Source organism: Podarcis melisellensis (genome assembly GCF_964234715.1).
Source record: "Podarcis melisellensis genome assembly, chromosome: 5".
NCBI classification, from domain to species: Eukaryota; Metazoa; Chordata; class Lepidosauria; order Squamata; family Lacertidae; genus Podarcis; species Podarcis melisellensis.
This window is the reverse complement of record NC_138537.1, coordinates 16,161,545-16,178,750: the sequence shown is the minus strand read 5'-3', so window position 1 is coordinate 16,178,750 and position 17,206 is coordinate 16,161,545. Positions and strand designations below refer to the sequence as shown.

The following is a 17,206-nucleotide window of genomic DNA, read 5'->3' as shown; positions in this document are numbered from 1 at the left end:
ATTATTTTCAAAACAGGTATGCAATTTGCTTCATGAGTTTCAACCCAGAAACTATTCATCTCGTTTCCCCCTCTTACATAGCCTTAAAAACTAAGCTATTAACTGCATTACAATTATCAGTATTGCCATAATTCTGTTTCCTAAATGTTTCAAAATCTGGAGTTGACACTGAAAGCTTTTGCAGCTATCAAATTATCATAACCACAATCTATACTTTGGAGAGAAAAAACCTATTTGCTTCCAATCTTTGGTTCCATTGTTTTAAAGGCAAAAAGGTCTAGTTTGCACGACACACTAAGGAAAACTTTGACTCCTAAATCTTTAATAGTGTGCGAGTAACTGTCCTTTAATTACAGTTTTTTGTTCGTTTTTACTTTAATTACAGTTTTAACATTTAGCATGAGTGGGCTGTTTGTTTGTTTTTTACATGAAACAAATCAGTAACAGCTGCAGAGGGCTGGTTAAAATGCTTAAAATAATTTACTAACATATTAATGTATTTTTAGTAGTTGTGGCAGCAGCAATGACAATATATTTGTATAGCACTTTAACCATAAACTAATACTGCTATAGAGAGTGAGGGGGGGGGGACAGGTCCATGCCTACTACAAAAAGGGATATTATCTTTGTGCATTATGTATAATTTATAAAACATTATGGACAATTAAGGTTAAAATGTGCTAGGAATAACTTGTTTATGCTTTGTTTTGATAGCTCCTATTCATATTACTGTAGGAAGTAAATTCTTATCTGCCCCAACATCTCTGACAGTCAAGGGCACCCCTCATTTTAAGTGGCTGTTCCCTGATTTCTATAGAACATAATGGATGACGTTTATTCCAGACACAATGGATTCAACAAGTCCCTTGCTTGGAAATGTTGAACTAGTAACCTCAGTAAAGACTTCGGTTATGGAAAGGATGGCAGGCGCAGCATTTGGTTAACAGTCCTACCATGAATCCCTGAACTGGATTTTCATTTTAGGAATATTATTGATAGCCACATAACCCTTCAGAGGAAGAAAAATGCAGGGTTAAGTGTTCAAGATCATACAATGGATGACAAAACAGAAATTACTCAAAAAGGGTGTTTCTCCCCCTTCCCCGCTGCCCCCCTTCCAATGGACTGAGCTAAGCACTTTATATAAAAAGTGTGTATATAAAGCTTTGGGATATTTTAACAAACTCAACGTAGTGTAACTTTGCTGACAGCTTGTCACATTTCACTGACTGTTGGTCTGGGATCCTGTGATAACATCTGCATTCACTCAGGGTGAAAGCTTAGCATAAGACACATACACGCACACACAAAAGTAGGGCCCTGCCACATAATGTTCCATCATTCTGTCGGTTCTGACATGTCATCTGAATTTTTTGAATCACTAAACACTTTTGGGACTCTGGTCCTTATTATCTTCTCTTAGTTTCTATACGCATATGGCAATGCTGAAAAACATAAAGTCGGAAAGCAAGGTACTAGTTGGCAGCTTTTTTGCTTGCTTTTTTGGTCTAATCCTCAGGCCTTCATTCATGCTCACTGTTAATCTCTTAAGACATTATAAAACTGTTAGACAAAGAAACGTGAATACCTCTGCTCTGCACAATAATAGGAAGAAACCAAGGAAAATCTGGATCATGCTAAGCTTTTCTTTTCACCACAGAAATGGTAAGTTAAACCTGTTGCATCAAATTAGTTATAATTCTCAACACTAAGACAAACATGGTCCCCCCCCCCAATTTTCTTTTTGCCACAAAAGAATAGGCAGAAGCAACATTTCAGGGGAAGAAATGCTGTTACGACACATCCCTGACATGCAAAAATACAAAAATACCTATCAGAATATAGATGAATTGTCTGATGACACAGCATACGTATTATTGTCTTGCCACAAACCCTTTGAAACCTATGTAAAAAGTCTCATCTATGTAAGAAACCAGAAATTGTTCCTTGGACAGCAAAATAATGTTTCGTAGGTCTAGTTCAGGCCATCAGGAAACTGGTGGTTCAGCTAGAAAGGTGCCTAAATTTGGGGACTTTCCCTGAGCAGCTGTGTTTCATATTTTCCCAGTTTGGTATGTCTGGAGTGATACCCATGAGAAAGCAGCAACACAAGCACCTGTAGCACTTAGAGCTGGAAATAAAGGGAGGGAATGGATGCACAATATTTGGACCTAAAGATTTATAGGAAATGAAGACTCACCAAAAAAAATGGCACTGGAACCCAATATTATGATTTAAAGCACAGAGCCTTGAAGCAGCAGGTAACAGAAGACAAAACAACACAGAATGACCATGCACAACTCCCATTCATTTCACTGAGGAGATCAACTGCATTGTTGCTTAAATACCTACTGTAAATAAGATTTCAATCCATTCATACTGTTATTTCACTAGAGTTGCTATTTTGGCAGCTGGGTAACCATCATTTTCTCATACTTTACTTCACTGAAATGGTCAGTCCTATGCATGTTTATTCATCTTCAGCAGGCAACACAAGGAACGGCCTTTTCTGTGGTGGCTTTCCACTAGCGGAATGCTCTCACCACGGAGGCTCAACTGGTGCCTTTGTTACATTTCTTTAGGCACCAGGCGAAAACATTCCTTTTCTTCCAGGCCTTTGGCTAATTAAGCAATCTATGGCCTTTTAAACTGTGGAGGGGGTATTGTTTCATTATCGTATGTATTTTTGTGCCCTTATATTGTAAACCGCCCTGTGATCTTTAGATGAAGAGTGGCGTCAAAATTTTAATAATAATAATAATAATAATAATAATAATGGAAAGGACAACCTGTTGGGGGGAAATCAAAGCGAGTAAATAAATGTCACACTAGCAGGCTGACCACTTCACTTCACCACCACAGTTACCCACTTAAGTCTTCCAGCCCAAACTGAGGCAAGGTGGGGAGATTATGGAAAAATCTCATTAGTTATTTGACTACCTAATAAAGTAGCCATCAGCCTTGGGATAGCACTGACTTGCCCCTATAAAAGTGAAACATTTAGAAAGCTTTCTCTCCAAGAGAAAGAATGACACTTGAACCTAGCCAAACAAATAACGTATTCAATTTCAGGGCCAGGTTTCTCTATCATGCTTCATCCCCAAAGAGTCCAATAAAATATAAAAGCACAAAATACATTTCCTAACCAACTGGTTATAGATTAACTGGTAACCAACAACAAATTCTGGACAATTAAAAGACATCAAAACCCTTTGCCGCTGTTAGGCATTAAAGCAAACAATCTAACCCCAGTTTATAAAAGCCTGGGTAAACAAAAGCATCTTCAAGTGACATATAAATATGTGAAACAAAGAGGACAAACATATCTCCAAGGGGAGAGCATTCCAGAGTCAGGGTACTGTCATAGGCAAGGATCTGTTGTGTGCCCCTGTATCCTGAATCCTTGGGTGGGATGGGGCTATGAGCAGAACACACACACAACAATTATCTAAAGAACTGAGTTTGCTGGTGTTGGACAAGGCACTCCTGCAGATATTTGGTTCCTAAGTGGTTTAGTGCTTTCCAGACCATGCAGCACCTTGATTTGGGCCCAATACATTCACCTGTGCAGTGCTTTTAGTATCAGTGTTACATGCTCCAGTCTGGTTGCCCCTGTAAATAACCAGGCAGCTGCATTCTGTGCTAGCTGCAGCTTCCAGGCAGCCTTAAGGCAACCTCACAAAAGAGTGCATTTCAATAATCCAAACTTGAGATCACCAGATCATAGATTGTGGGTGCCAGCCTACCTTGCCCAGAAATGGTTCCGTTCAAGGTGTACCCTTGCTCAGTTCAAGGTGTACCCTTGAAACTACATACCTGCTCCATCAAGGTGTGTGCTACCCTATACAGAATAGGCCACCTCCCCAATTCCCTAAAAGAAAAACTGCCTATGCACAATGCCTCTACCTTACCAGAATTAAGTAAGCGTTTACTGGCTCTCATTCAATCCAACACTGCCTACAGGTATCCATCCAGCAGCCTCTTCTGATTCAGACTGAATGGTGAGATAGAACTTTGCCCTTAGAGCCACAAAGTCTGTGAGAGCAGAAAAGACAATGAGATTTAGGAAACGGAGAGGATGAGAAAGGTGTTGGTTAAGATGCCAATAATTAGTTGTGCAAAAGAGAGAAGGAACAAGTTTCCTGAGTTCCCCACTAGGAGTTTCTTGAAAGCCAACTGTGATAGCTTTAAAAGGACTTATTCATGGAGAATATCAGTGATGACTAGCTATATACTACTACCTCCAGTGTGTCAGAGGCAGTATTCTTCTGAATAACAGCTGCTAGGGAACACAAGTAAGGCAAGTGCTTTAGCACCTATGTCATGTTTACAGGTTTTTGACAGGCTGCTGTTGGAACGGTATGCTAGACTAAATGGGCTCTTCTTATGTCAGTGCTAAGCACAAATTTCTGGGTGTAAATGACAGTTTAGCTTTCTACATTGCAGACTGTGCTTTATCAATAATATCCTGATATAAAACTAGATAATTTTTAGTAACAATCTGGCTTTCATGGAACCCTCCAAAGATATTCCCAAAGGAGAACTCAAAGCTTGTGTCCCTTTAAGGTTCCCAACTAATCTACATAAAATGGCAAACAACGAAAGGAGACAGGAAAAGGGGATAGAAGAGGCAAGTAAAGCAGCTAGATGTTGAAGCAGCTCATCTAATGAGAGGTCACATAAGGCTTGAACTTCTGGGAAGCCTTGGCTGACTGAACCAGCTTTGAACAGCCCAATAAGACTAAAAAACTGAACAACATGGCCTTTTGAGGAAAAACATTTAATACTGTCACCTAAACTACAGACTACCTGAAACAAAAGGAATAGCCAGGGTCAGACAGATGCTGAAGGAGGGCGTACATAGTCAGACCATAGTGATATGCTAAATAACTGGATGTATGACAATACAAGTTTTCCTCCAGCTGGTAATGAGGACAATGTTAGGAAGCAAAACAGCAGGCAGCTGATAAGAGTTTCAAATGATAAAGAGGTGGGGGATCCTATCCTTAAATGGATGGAAACAACTGTTAATTAGGTAAAACAAAAAAAATTCCTTCCAGTAGCACCTTAAAGACCAACTAAGTTAGTTCTTGGTATGAGCTTTCGTGTGCATGCACATTTCTTCAGATATCTGAAGTGTATCTGAAGTGTATCTGAAGAAGTGTGCATGCACACGAAAGCTCATACCAAGAACTAACTTAGTTGGTCTTTAAGGTGCTACTGGAAGGAATTTTTTTTGTTTTGACTATGGCAGACCAACACGGCTACCTATCTGTAACTGTTAATTAGGTAATCAGTGGATGCAGTGTTCATTGGGAAATTTACTTTGGTCTCTCCAAGGCCAAATTGAATGGCCAAACATAAGTGTATCCTATTAATGAGTTCCTCTATGTACTTGTCAAAGCTTTGTGTTTTGCACCCACCTGTAGAGTGATACTAAAGAAGCATGCTTCATGGCTTTGCTTCAGTTGCCAGCTGCACAGGGCACAAGGTTAACAACTTAGCTTCATTACATTCTCCTGTAAAATCCAACATAAATGATCCTCAATCTAAAAGTGAAACCCTGTCATGGGATCCTTAGGACTTTCCTAGATTGCAGTTCTTTTGCTCTGTTCCATGGTGCTATTTCTTCAGAAGTAAAGAGATCTCATGGATTGCTACGGAAGGAGGTAGAAGTCCAGAATCTGTATCTGAAGAAGTGTGCATGCACACGAAAGCTCATACCAAGAACTAACTTAGTTGGTCTTTAAGGTGCTACTGGAAGGAATTTTTTTTGTTTTGTCTATGGCAGACCAACACGGCTACCTATCTGTATCCAGAATCTGTGACATTATTCAGCAGGGAAAGTCCAATACATTTTGGCACCTGCGGCAAAACATCCCACCATCTCCCCCATTATGCAGAGAAGGCATTGAAGCTCTGCAAGGGTGAATAGATGAATATCTATAGTGATACTGCAACCATAGGTTTGATAAAGGCAAGAGCTCATCATCAGGCTAATGTGACAGGAAAGGAGATCAATATAAGAAGGGAGACTTGCTGGGTACCACAACAGGGAGTAGTTGTCTGGTACAGCTGTGTGAATAGGGTGGAGGTCCTGCTAGGCAGGCCCTACATATAGGCTGGATGGCAGACTAGGGGATTCCGAGACCTCCAAGCTGTGGTAAAAAGGGGGGGGGGTAAGGAGAGGAGAAGCATTTTGCCAAAATACCAATGCAAAAGCCAATCTATGACTGGCACAATAATGACCAGTGCCACTGTTAGTTAGTTTCACTGTGTACTATAGCTGAATAAGGCAGCTCCCCTCTTGCTTCTCTTTAAGAATGTCACACTCTCCCAGTGCGTACTTGCGCTCTGTCTCTTCACTGCTTGTTGAGCCATCAAAACACACCTTTGTTTCATTTTGCATGCAGTTTTCACCTCTGACCCAAGAAACTAGTTGTAGGCTTCCTGAACTTTATTGCCTGTTAATAGACTGCTGGCTCTCTTTTCAGCAGTTACAGAAATGCTAAGAAAAGACATTTAATTAAAGGCTCACAAAGCCCAAGTCTGAAAAGCAAAGTCAGTATCCTACTTTATTTTATTTTTTTCTAAAAAGAATAATATGTTTGAGATGCTTTTGATATTCTTTACAAGTTTGTGCCACCCTTTCAACAAATAAGAAAGACATCACTGATTTAATTATCTTCCTATGGAACAATGGTATAACAAGCTGAATAGTGCTAAATGATTGATCTAGGTCATTCATCTTCTCCTTCCATCTATCTACACATTTTGTTTCTTTCGAGGCGTCAGGCTGATGTCCGTGTCACAGAGCAGTCCAGGGCTTTCATCAAACACACCCAGATGATCTTTCCTGCCTACTATTTCATGACACATGGTTATAATTTTGCCCATATTTCTTTGTCATTGCGTGCTATTAGCTACATCTGTTCGGGTTCCCCTCCCTCCTGCTTGATACTGCTAGAGAATAGCAGGTCTTTATCAAAGGTAACCTGTTAATGAAAAGAGGGGTTTTTTGTTCTTAGTGTTTTGATGAGTGAACAAATATCTGTCTCAGTTAGGAAAGGACATTCTTATGGAGTACAGATATCATTTTACATTAAATATCATTATTAAAGATGACTTAGCCTCCTGTTTTATGCAACTTACCCAAAGAAAAGTCAGCTAATGTACTAAACTTTATTTTATAAAGGACTTGATATAATATTTGAATGCCTTGCTTTTTTTCTCTTTTGACAAGAGTAATAAACTCTGCTTAGTACAGACATGCACCGAATATCCCAAGTCAACTACGTTGCTTAAGGAAACATGCCCAAACAATCAGCTTTTGACAGCTGCATCTCCTGTTATTTACAATGGCCATCACAGTAATAACTCACCATTTCTATATTAATAAGGCAGTGAAATTTATTATGATGGTATTGAAAAGTTATTAAGTACTGCATCCCAAGTGACAAAGTGCCACAGCACTGTCACCATCCAAAAGCAGTTGCCCATCCATCACCAAGCTTTCCAGATGGTCCTGCATCTTTATCGCTCCCAGGTTGGTGACATCACCTGTTCACCCCCTCGAAATTGATGATGAAAGCAAACAGATCTATCTTACTTACATTTACCAAATCAATTTAATTTTACAGGCTGTGGCTTAGTGACATATTGACTGTTTTCCTTAATGGCATCTACTATACTTAACGTAAGGAACTCATCTTTGAATCTCAGCTTGCATAATGTGTCATTTCATAATAAAAAAAAATTATCAACATTTATTTAATGGGAAGAATTATGAGTGTGTGTCATTTTTTAAAAAAAAAATAGTTCCTATGATTATTTTGTCTTTTTCTTCATTTTTAGGTTTTGTATTTTCCTAAGGAGCTGAACAGTATATCTTTCTTTAAAGGTAATATCAGGAGCAGTCAGTCAATCTTTTCATTTAGTATTAGAATATTATTTTCTTTCAGGGCCAAACTACGTGTTACTTTAAACATGTGCATTTAAAAGTCTGCTTTTAAAAACTACACTTTTTAAAAGCAAAAGCAGCCACCAAAACAGCAAAAGGGGTTTAACTTTCCCTTTGCTTGCTATTTCCCTGCTGAATATTATCTCATTTCCCTGCCCACCCACTGCTATTTTGCCCTGAAATACTACCTTTGGGGGCAAATAGCTTCAGGGGAGATTCTTGGCAAGAAAGTGTTACAGAGGTAAAGGGTTAAAGGGTGAAATCCTCCTCCTGCTGTGGTCAGACTGGAGTCTCATTCAGCTACTTTTTTACAGAGAGAGAGAAGGAGAAGGCAAGAGAGAGAGAGAAAGAGCGAGAAGGAAGGAAGGCCAGTTGTAAGCATGCTTGATAAAGCATGCCTTCCATGTAATGTGTAGTTTTCCCCTTGCTGAGGTTCTTTCATAATATTCCCTATAAGGTAAAAGTAAAAGATAAAGGACCCCTGGATGGTTATGTCCAGTCAAAGATGACTATGGGGTGCAGTGCTCATCTTGCTTCAGGCTAAGGGAGCTGGCATTTGTCCACAGACAACTTTCTGGGTCATGCGGCCAGCAAGACTAAACTGCTACTGGTGTACAGAGGGCCGTGACAAGTGCCAGAGCTCACAGAAACACCGTTTACCTTCCCGCCATGGTGGTATCTATTTATCTACTTGCACTGGTATGCTTTCAAACTGTTAGGTTGGCAGGAGCTGGGGGAAAATGACAGGAGCTCACCTCATCGCGCGGTTTCAAAGTGCCAACCTTCTGATCAGCAAACCCAAGAGGCTCAGCATTTTAGACCACATTGCCACCCATATTACCTGTATTCCTGTTCAGTAAAAAATCCCAATGGACCCAACAATTAACATGCATATAACTTTGCTTCAAAATTAGTTAGGCATTCATTCCAAGATTTGGCCAAAGTCTGATCCCTATAAAATGTTTTTACAGTTATGTCTTAAATACTACACCGAACAGTGCTTGCCGTTCAGATTTACAGTTGTTTACTTTGGAAAGAAAGAAGCAGTTTTTAGAGTGGCTACTCCCCATGTCAATATGGGAAGTGGCTATGACACTGGAATGCCCCACTTGATTTCCAGAATACAGACATGACAGAAGCAGCACTGGATGGACCCATGGATCAGTGTCAATCACATCTCAAGACAGCCTTCTCCCACATGAGTCAAGCAGCACATTACAATGTTCCTTAAATATCCTACTCTGTCTGAAGGATGATGAAACAATTTTTTTTCCCCTTCCAGTAGCACCTTAAAGACCAACTAAGTTAGTTCTTGGTATGAGCTTTCGTGTGCATGCACACTTCTTCAGATACACTGAAACAGACGTTTCCAGACCCTTCTATATAGTGAGAAGGTGGGGAGGGGTATTACTCAGAAGGGTGGTGGGAATGGGTGATTGGCAGATAGCTGTGATGAGCCTGTTGACGACTCTTAACGACTGCAATAGGTCTTACAGGAAAAAGCAAGGGGTGAGAAGGTGAAAAATGGCTTTGTCATGTATAATGAGATAAGAATCCAATGTCTTTGTTCAGACCAGGTCTCTCCATGGTTTTAAGTTTGGTGATAAGTTGCAATTCAGCAGCTTCTCTTTCTTTAAGGTGCTACTGGAAGGAAAAAAAAAATTTTGTTTTGACTATGGCAGACCAACACGGCTACCTATCTGTAACTGAAGGATGATGGGTTGCTATAAAAAGCAGGGCCTTCTCAGCAGTGATGCTAAACACTGAGAAACTCTCTCCCTAGGTATATGGACTTCCCTTCCTCCCTGCTGATTTTTAGGAAGCAGATTTTAGAATTGTATGATGGCTCTTATATGGACTTGCATTTATGCCTTTGCAGTCAGTCCTGCTTGCAGGCTTTGCACAGGCATCTGGTTGGCTACTGTGAGAACAAAATGTGAACTAGATGGGCCATTAGCTTGATCCAGCAGGCTCATCTTACGTTCTTACTTCATTTCAGGCATTCACATAAAAATATGAATGACTTCCAGATTTTTACAGCTTTCATTGACCTTGGTGGTAGACATATTGTCTGAAATGTTTGTATCAAATGTTTATTTTTATATGTGTCCCAAAGCATACCTGAAATATTTGGATAAGTTGATATTTCATTCACATTGGCACCAACCCTATGGTTTGTGTATGAGGAGCAGGTTATTGGTGTGATCTACAAGGCTGAGGGCCTTCAAGACTAAAAGGACTGGGATCATTTCCCCATTAAGCAAAGCCACTGGGAATTTCCCATCACCTATATGCAGGCAGAATGTGTCAAACCTCACCCCCAGAGCAAACATCATTGTGTGCCTTCTCCACTGAACTATGCAGCATCCAGGAAGTTTTCTTCTGCCATCATATTGTTACCACAGTAGACTGCAGATGTAAAAGCCTGAGCATTGCTTGTATTTTGGTTAACTGAATTTGAATTTCATTTATGTCTTTGGTTAAATGATGTTATCTAGCCCCAGCCCTCGGGGCAGCACGTTGCAGCATTACTTTGTTTGTTTCAATTAATTTATTAAAACATGCAAATAATCATGTCCCAAGTTGTTCACACTTGTAATAAAAATGTGAGGCATTTTCTGTTTTATATTTTGGATCTGATGCCTTCTGTTTCCACTTTCCTAATACCCAGCTCAAGCATTAATATACAATGAATCCGAAAACCACTAGGGATAAACTATGTCTCCATGAACATGATGATTAAATCTTTCAAACCACAGAACAGGAGGAACCAAAATGTTCAACAAGCTGCAGTAGAGAGGAGAGGGAATGAATGCATCTGCACACACATGCAAATTATCCAAGTCCTAGGGAAGGATTTGAAGTTTCCTTTCATAGCATTTTCCAAGTAGTTATTCCTCACATCTTTCCCAAGGAACAAAGTATGGTGAAATCACAACTTTTATGTTTTGTGTTTTTTTAATGTAGGGTGTTTTTTAAATTGCTGACAGCTGTTTAAAATCTGTTTTCTTTGTTGATTAAGAAGCAGGCCGTTCTCTTTTTTGCAGTGAGCTACAAATACTTGGCCTCAACACATGATTGGCCTGCTGGCAAATACTAAAACTGCAGTGACAAACTGCAAAAAAGCTTGACCTTTGCCCTTGCCCAGTGACCTCTTGTTCGATTTGTACTTTAGCCAAGCAATACCTGATTAGACGATGCTCAGCTTTGGACCCACAAACTGAGATCAAATTCAAATTTATGGCTTTTCATTTAAGCTGCTCTCCAGCACTCCAATTATGACCCAAGCAGAACTATGTCACAACATTATTATTTTTTGTCCCACAACACATTGAATACGTGAAGCATTTGAACAAGCACAATTGCCATGATATTGCAGACTTCATATGGGCACAATCTTTGTTTGGGTATCGCAACATTCTATGGTGTTAGAAGGATGCTAGGTTGTAGTAAATATTTCTGCACATTTTTAATTATAGTTTTCAATCCTTCCATCTGACCTATTAGAAGAGAGTCATTTTAAAAAGAAAGAAAGAAAAAGAGGCCAGTTTTGAACAGCAGCTACTTCGAGTTATAAATGCTCCAAGCTAGATACTTGTTATTAACTATCTGCAAAACAAGGCCCATATGTTTACAAATATTACTCATATATTTTATTAAAAGTTTGCTTTTAAAAGTATGGCTGTTTTTGTGTGTTGGGGGCGTTGCTACATTTTAATACTGGGTGCTTAGTTGAAATCTGTAGATATAAAATATTGAGTACACTCAAACATAAATTGTTAGGGCCAGATTCAACGAAATAATTGCAGCAGCGCAATGAGTCCCACTAGCGCATCAGGGCTTCTTCCATCTCCTCCCCCTGCATACCCCACCTGCATACCCATCCCCAGTTCAGTGCATGAGGGGAGGGGACACTGTTCTGTCTGACAAGCATACATTTTTTTACTGATGGAAGAACTGTAATAATGCAATACCGGATTCCTTCCTTAGTAGAGATAACAATGCAAACTATTATTTCCTTCCGCCTTTTGCAACAAGATGGAGGGTATGGCTATATTTATTATGTGCTCTTAAAGAGGCTATATAAATGAGACTTACAATATTTTTGTTACGATCGCATCAGAGCAATGTTGACTAGAGGTCTCGGTTTCAACATGCCATTTTATTTGCACAGATAGACACATTCTATCTCATCTACCTTGTAACTTGTTTCCAGGAAATCAGCAAGATTCTATGAAAAGCCCCCATGAACTACAAAGTGATATATTTGAGAAGGCATGACCATACTCCCACATAATAAGCAAAAGCATAAAGTGATAAAGAGCCACCTTGTGGCTTTTCTGCATATACAAGAGAGGTGAGAAAAGAGTAAGACTAGATTTATTTTTAACATGACATATTTTTAAAAAAGAAATGGGAGCCAGAGAAGTTGAACAGTGCCTGGGCATTCCCACTGGATGAATATAACGCTTGCACGCTTTGCAGCCACGGACAGGAATGGAACTCTGTGTGGGGAAAGACCCACACAGGACTCAAGGCTGGATAAAAGACAGGCCGCAACTTTATTGGGTTCAGGTTCACAGTAGCAAGGCAAGGCATGGCAGGCAGGCAGGCATGGCTCATGTTTCTGACAATTCACATGTTATTTGAGTGAGTGGGTCACCTGCTGGGGAAATGTTGGAAGTTGGAAGGCAACTGCTGTGACAATTTGAACCAGTCCCGTGAGTGCCACCCAAATATCCTGGGATGTGGCAATGGCGGTAAACCTTGAGGTAAACTGATCTATGCCTTTGCTGAGGTAGCAGAGAGCCCACACTGCGGTCCTCTTAACTAAGGATCTTGCCTGATGCTCCAGCATCAGATGCAGAATGCAGCAAAATGAAATAAATCTGCAGTATGAACCAGACAGAATAAGTAAATGGTGGGTTGCTGTGAGGAAGTCAAAAGTCCCAGGAACAGAAAAGCCAGAATATAATGGTCCTGTCCATGGAAGACCTGCCTTATACATGCATGGACGAGTGAAGATTCAGGTAGGTAGCCGTGCTGGTCTGACGCAGTCAAAATAAATTTTAAAAATAAAAAATTGTCCAGTAGCACCTTAGAGACCAACTAAGTTTGTTCTGGGTATAAGCTTTCGTGTTTCTGGGTATAAGCTTTCGAATCTGAAGAAGTGTGCATGCACACAAAAGCTTATGCCCAGAACAAACCTAGTTGGTCTCTAAAGTGCTACTGGACAGGTTTTTTGTTTTTTTATTTCAAGTAAGGATAACGTCTTCATCTCACTTGGTCAGGCTGAAAGATACTCTTCTCCCAAGCCATAATAAGTGACTTTCCAAGCTACGGCAAGGTAAAGCTGCCTGGTCAGCTAGTCACTCAGTATACCACGCTCCTTCCACACCCACAGCTAAGTGAAGCGGCTGACTAAGGCAGCTGATTTTGGTGGGAATGACAAAGGCAGAAAATGGTTGCTTATTGCTTTATTTCTACTGTCAATGAGCTTGTGAGGTTTTCTGTCTCAGGTTAGGTGTTAAACTTAACCAGGCAGCGTTTGAGTACTGTGCAGCTTAAATTCGTAGAGGGTGCAATTTGTTGCTCTGCCTCAGGTGGCTAAAAATCTTTGACTGGACTTGCCCCAGTAACAATGGAAACTCTCAATTACAGGTGGTAAAATTTGAATGTGGAAATCTAAAGGACTTCTCTATCTCAAGATCCTAGGAGGCACATATTTCTCTGATTTGGGGGGGGGGATAATAAATTGTCTGATGCTTATCACTGTTGTCTAAGGCCAGATATAATGTGTTGGTAAATGAACCTGGTCCACAAGGAATGGAGGGAATAGGGCAAGGTGGTCATGATATATGAGAAGCTATGAGAATTAGAAGAAACCAAAGGGCATTCTGTTAGGGCTTGACAAGCCACAGGACTCAGAAAGAAGGATAAGGACGAATTACCACGACCTAAATTTCCAGGATGACATGCTCATGTACTATTTTAATGGATGGCTTGTGATACCACAAAATATACAATAAACAGCATTGCAAACATCATTCTACAAGATTGCTCTCAGGGTAAAAAAAGCAAAATCTGCATTCTGGTAATTTTCAAAAAAAATGACACCATTTTAATGGAAGGATATGTTTTCATATTTTGTGGCATATTCAAAACATCACCAAAAGCCAACAAAGGGGGGGGGGGAATCCAAAAACCATCAAAGCAAGTTCAGATAATGATTGCCTTTTCCTACTTCTCACCATTCATCTTAATGAAGGTATTTAAAGCCAGGGTGGATTGATGTAGGAGGAAATGTGAGCAATTCACAGTCTCATCTCTACCTAAATGTATTCTGTTATATAACAACCCAGAATTATAAGACCCAATATTATCAGTCCTTAGATACACCAAAAATGTTATTTCAAAAATATCTGCACTTATCCATTAGGAATCTTGCCTTTATTAAAGGAAACAGATTATTACTCAATATAACACAATAACATATGCATTTTCCTACCTCCCATCCATTGCCAGGATCTTTCAGACTTGGGCTATGTTCTCCCACATATGGTCCAAATCTTTCACCTACTTCAATCTTCCTTTTGGCCCATATCCCTAATCCAGCTCCAGGAATATTTGATTCTCGAAGCTCAAACTCTGATGGAATTGGTATGTCATCAGGAATGTATATTGGAGCTTTGTAAGGAGATCCCTCCTTTGGTGTGAAGGCTTCACTTGATGTTGCTGGAGATGATTGTTCATGAATACTGAGTGACAAAGTGCTTGGTTCTCCATCATTTTCAGATGTTTCTTCCAAAGGAATCTCAGGGAAGCTTTCATATACACACTCATTATCTGAAAAGGATTCCAAACATGAAGGGCAAGATGAGTGGATGTGCTTAAACAGTCTTAAGAGCCTATTTAAAATCAATCAAAGAAGTGGGCAGGCAGACCTTTCTTATTCTATAGTTTAGGCATCACAACTGAAAAGGCCCTTTTCTCTTGTCCTTACCAGTCATATTTCGGTTGGCAAAGGGACAACAAGGAGGAATTCAGAAACAGAGCACAGGTGTCTAGCAGGGTCATATGGGTGGAGATAGTTCCTAAAACACCATAGTCTTGGGCCTTTGAGGGTCAAAGCCAGCAACTGGAATTGAGCCTTTGAACCAAAACGGAAGCCAATCTGCCAAAAGCAGATACAAATCTGGCTACAGTATTCTCAACCAATTGTAGTTTCTAGATTGGGCTGCCCCTGATGACAATGTAGCAGGAATTACAGTATCCAACCTAGAAATGAACTAAGGCATGAATGACAAGGGCTTGATACGATTTCTCTAAAAAAGAGCATATATAGCAAACCACATAAGAGTACTCCAGCCCTGTCAGGAATTTCAAAAGGAAATATAGAAAGTGACCATTAGCAGCACCCAAAACTAATTTCAGATAATTTAATAGCAGAAAATAGCTATGGAACTTATTAGAAATAATTTAATATAAACTATTTGTGCTAGGATTGAATGGCATGTTATGTCAGTAGCATGGAAGCTATCTGAAACAAAACTTTGTGTGATGGCTTTCCCATGTGACAGTCATAGCATATAGTATGGCTTGCTATATGGATCACCCAAGCCTGGGAAGAGTGCTCATACCACCACTTGCAGCGTCAACAAATGTGTGATATGGCACTCTATGAGATCCAACCACTCTGTGGAGCAACTGTAGCATAAACCATGTTTCTGGAAGCCTCCACACTGCTGTCATGACCACCTCTAAGAACTAATCTGCTGGATCGGAGCAAAAGTCTGTCTCATCTAGCATTCTCTTTCTGCCAACAACTCTTGGCTGTCAGTCACCCTGGCATATGGTTATTTGGAGCTATGTTGACTAATGTGGACGTTCAATTTAGTTATCATGGTTGGCAGGCTAGATCACTCTTTAATGGATTTGTCAAATCCTTAAAACACGCGTGCACGCACACCCACCCACCCCCCTTATATAAGCTAGCGGCCACCACAGTACCTTGTGGCAGTAAATTCAAGTTAGTTATGGTGTGGTATAAAGCTTCCCTTTGTCTGTCTTGAACCTATTGCCAATTAATTTCACTTGGTGACCCCGAGTTCTAGTATTATGAGAGGTGACCACTGAAGCAGAGTTGGGATATTTATTTATATTTATTTTTCACCTTGCCATACGAGATCAGGGCAGCTTACAATAGTTTATTTTCTCACTGCATGTCTGAGAGATAGTGATTTGCCCACTTTTTCGTAGCTATGGCATGTTCAGTTGTTTTTAAGTTCAGAGTTAGGTCTGCTGTACACATATAGCACAATGAGATGCATCTGAAGTGGCAGAATGAACTGCACCACTTCAGAAGGGTGCAGGGTGCACTATATATTCCCATAGGTTGAAACCACCACAACCAAAATACTTCCTCCCCCCCCCCAAAAAAAAATACCCCATGCCTTGCAAACAGAAAACTTGCACACCAGGGAGAAATGCTCAGACAGAAACTTTAGTACGTGATGCTGATTTCCTACTTGCAGGGAGTCATTTGTTTTAATGATTTTAAAAGAGAGGGATTTGGTTTTGATATCCCGCTTTATCACTACCCGAAGGAGTCTCAAAGCGGCTAACATTCTCCTTTCCCTTCCTCCCCCACAACAAACACTCTGTGAGGTGAGTGGGGCTGAGAGACTTCAAAGAAGTGTGACTGGCCCAAGGTCACCCAGCAGCTGCATGTGGAGGAGCGGGGAAGCGAACCCGGTTCACCAGATTATGAGTCCACTGCTCTTAACCACTACACCACACTGGCTCTCTAAAGGGGAACCTTTAGGTCCTGCCTACATTCTTCCCATAGGAAGCCACTCTGAGAACAGGATGCTGGACTAGATGAGTCTTTTGCCTGATCCAGCAGGGCTCTTGTTCATAAACTCTGGCTTTTTCAGGTGGTAGGATCAGGTGGTAACTAATGGAAAATACTCTGCTTGAGAAAGCTATTACCAGCCAGAGTAGACAATACAGGGCTAAATGGACAAAGAGTAGTACAGTGGTACCTCGGGTTAAGAACTTAATTCGATCCGGAGGTCCGTTCTTAACCTGAAACTGTTCTTAACCTGAAGCACCACTTTAGCTAATGGGGCCTGCCGCTGCGCCGCCACCGCACAATTTCTGTTCTCATCCTGAAGCAAAGTTCTTAACCCGAGGTACTATTTCTGAGTTAGCGGAGTCTATAACCTGAAATGTCTGTAACCCAAG

General features: G+C 40.4%; 1 protein-coding gene across 13 annotated transcripts in view; it reads right to left on the bottom strand.

The window, feature by feature from the left end:
• MECOM (MDS1 and EVI1 complex locus) overlaps positions 1-17,206 on the bottom strand; it is a 457,986-nt gene that overhangs the window by 237,631 nt on the left and 203,149 nt on the right. For all 13 annotated transcript variants that reach the window (XM_081910753.1, XM_081910743.1, XM_081910756.1 and 10 more), the window contains exon 2: positions 14,469-14,806. In XM_081910753.1, the coding sequence (XP_081766879.1) occupies positions 14,469-14,806 (338 nt within the window). The remainder of the gene's footprint in view (positions 1-14,468; positions 14,807-17,206) is intronic.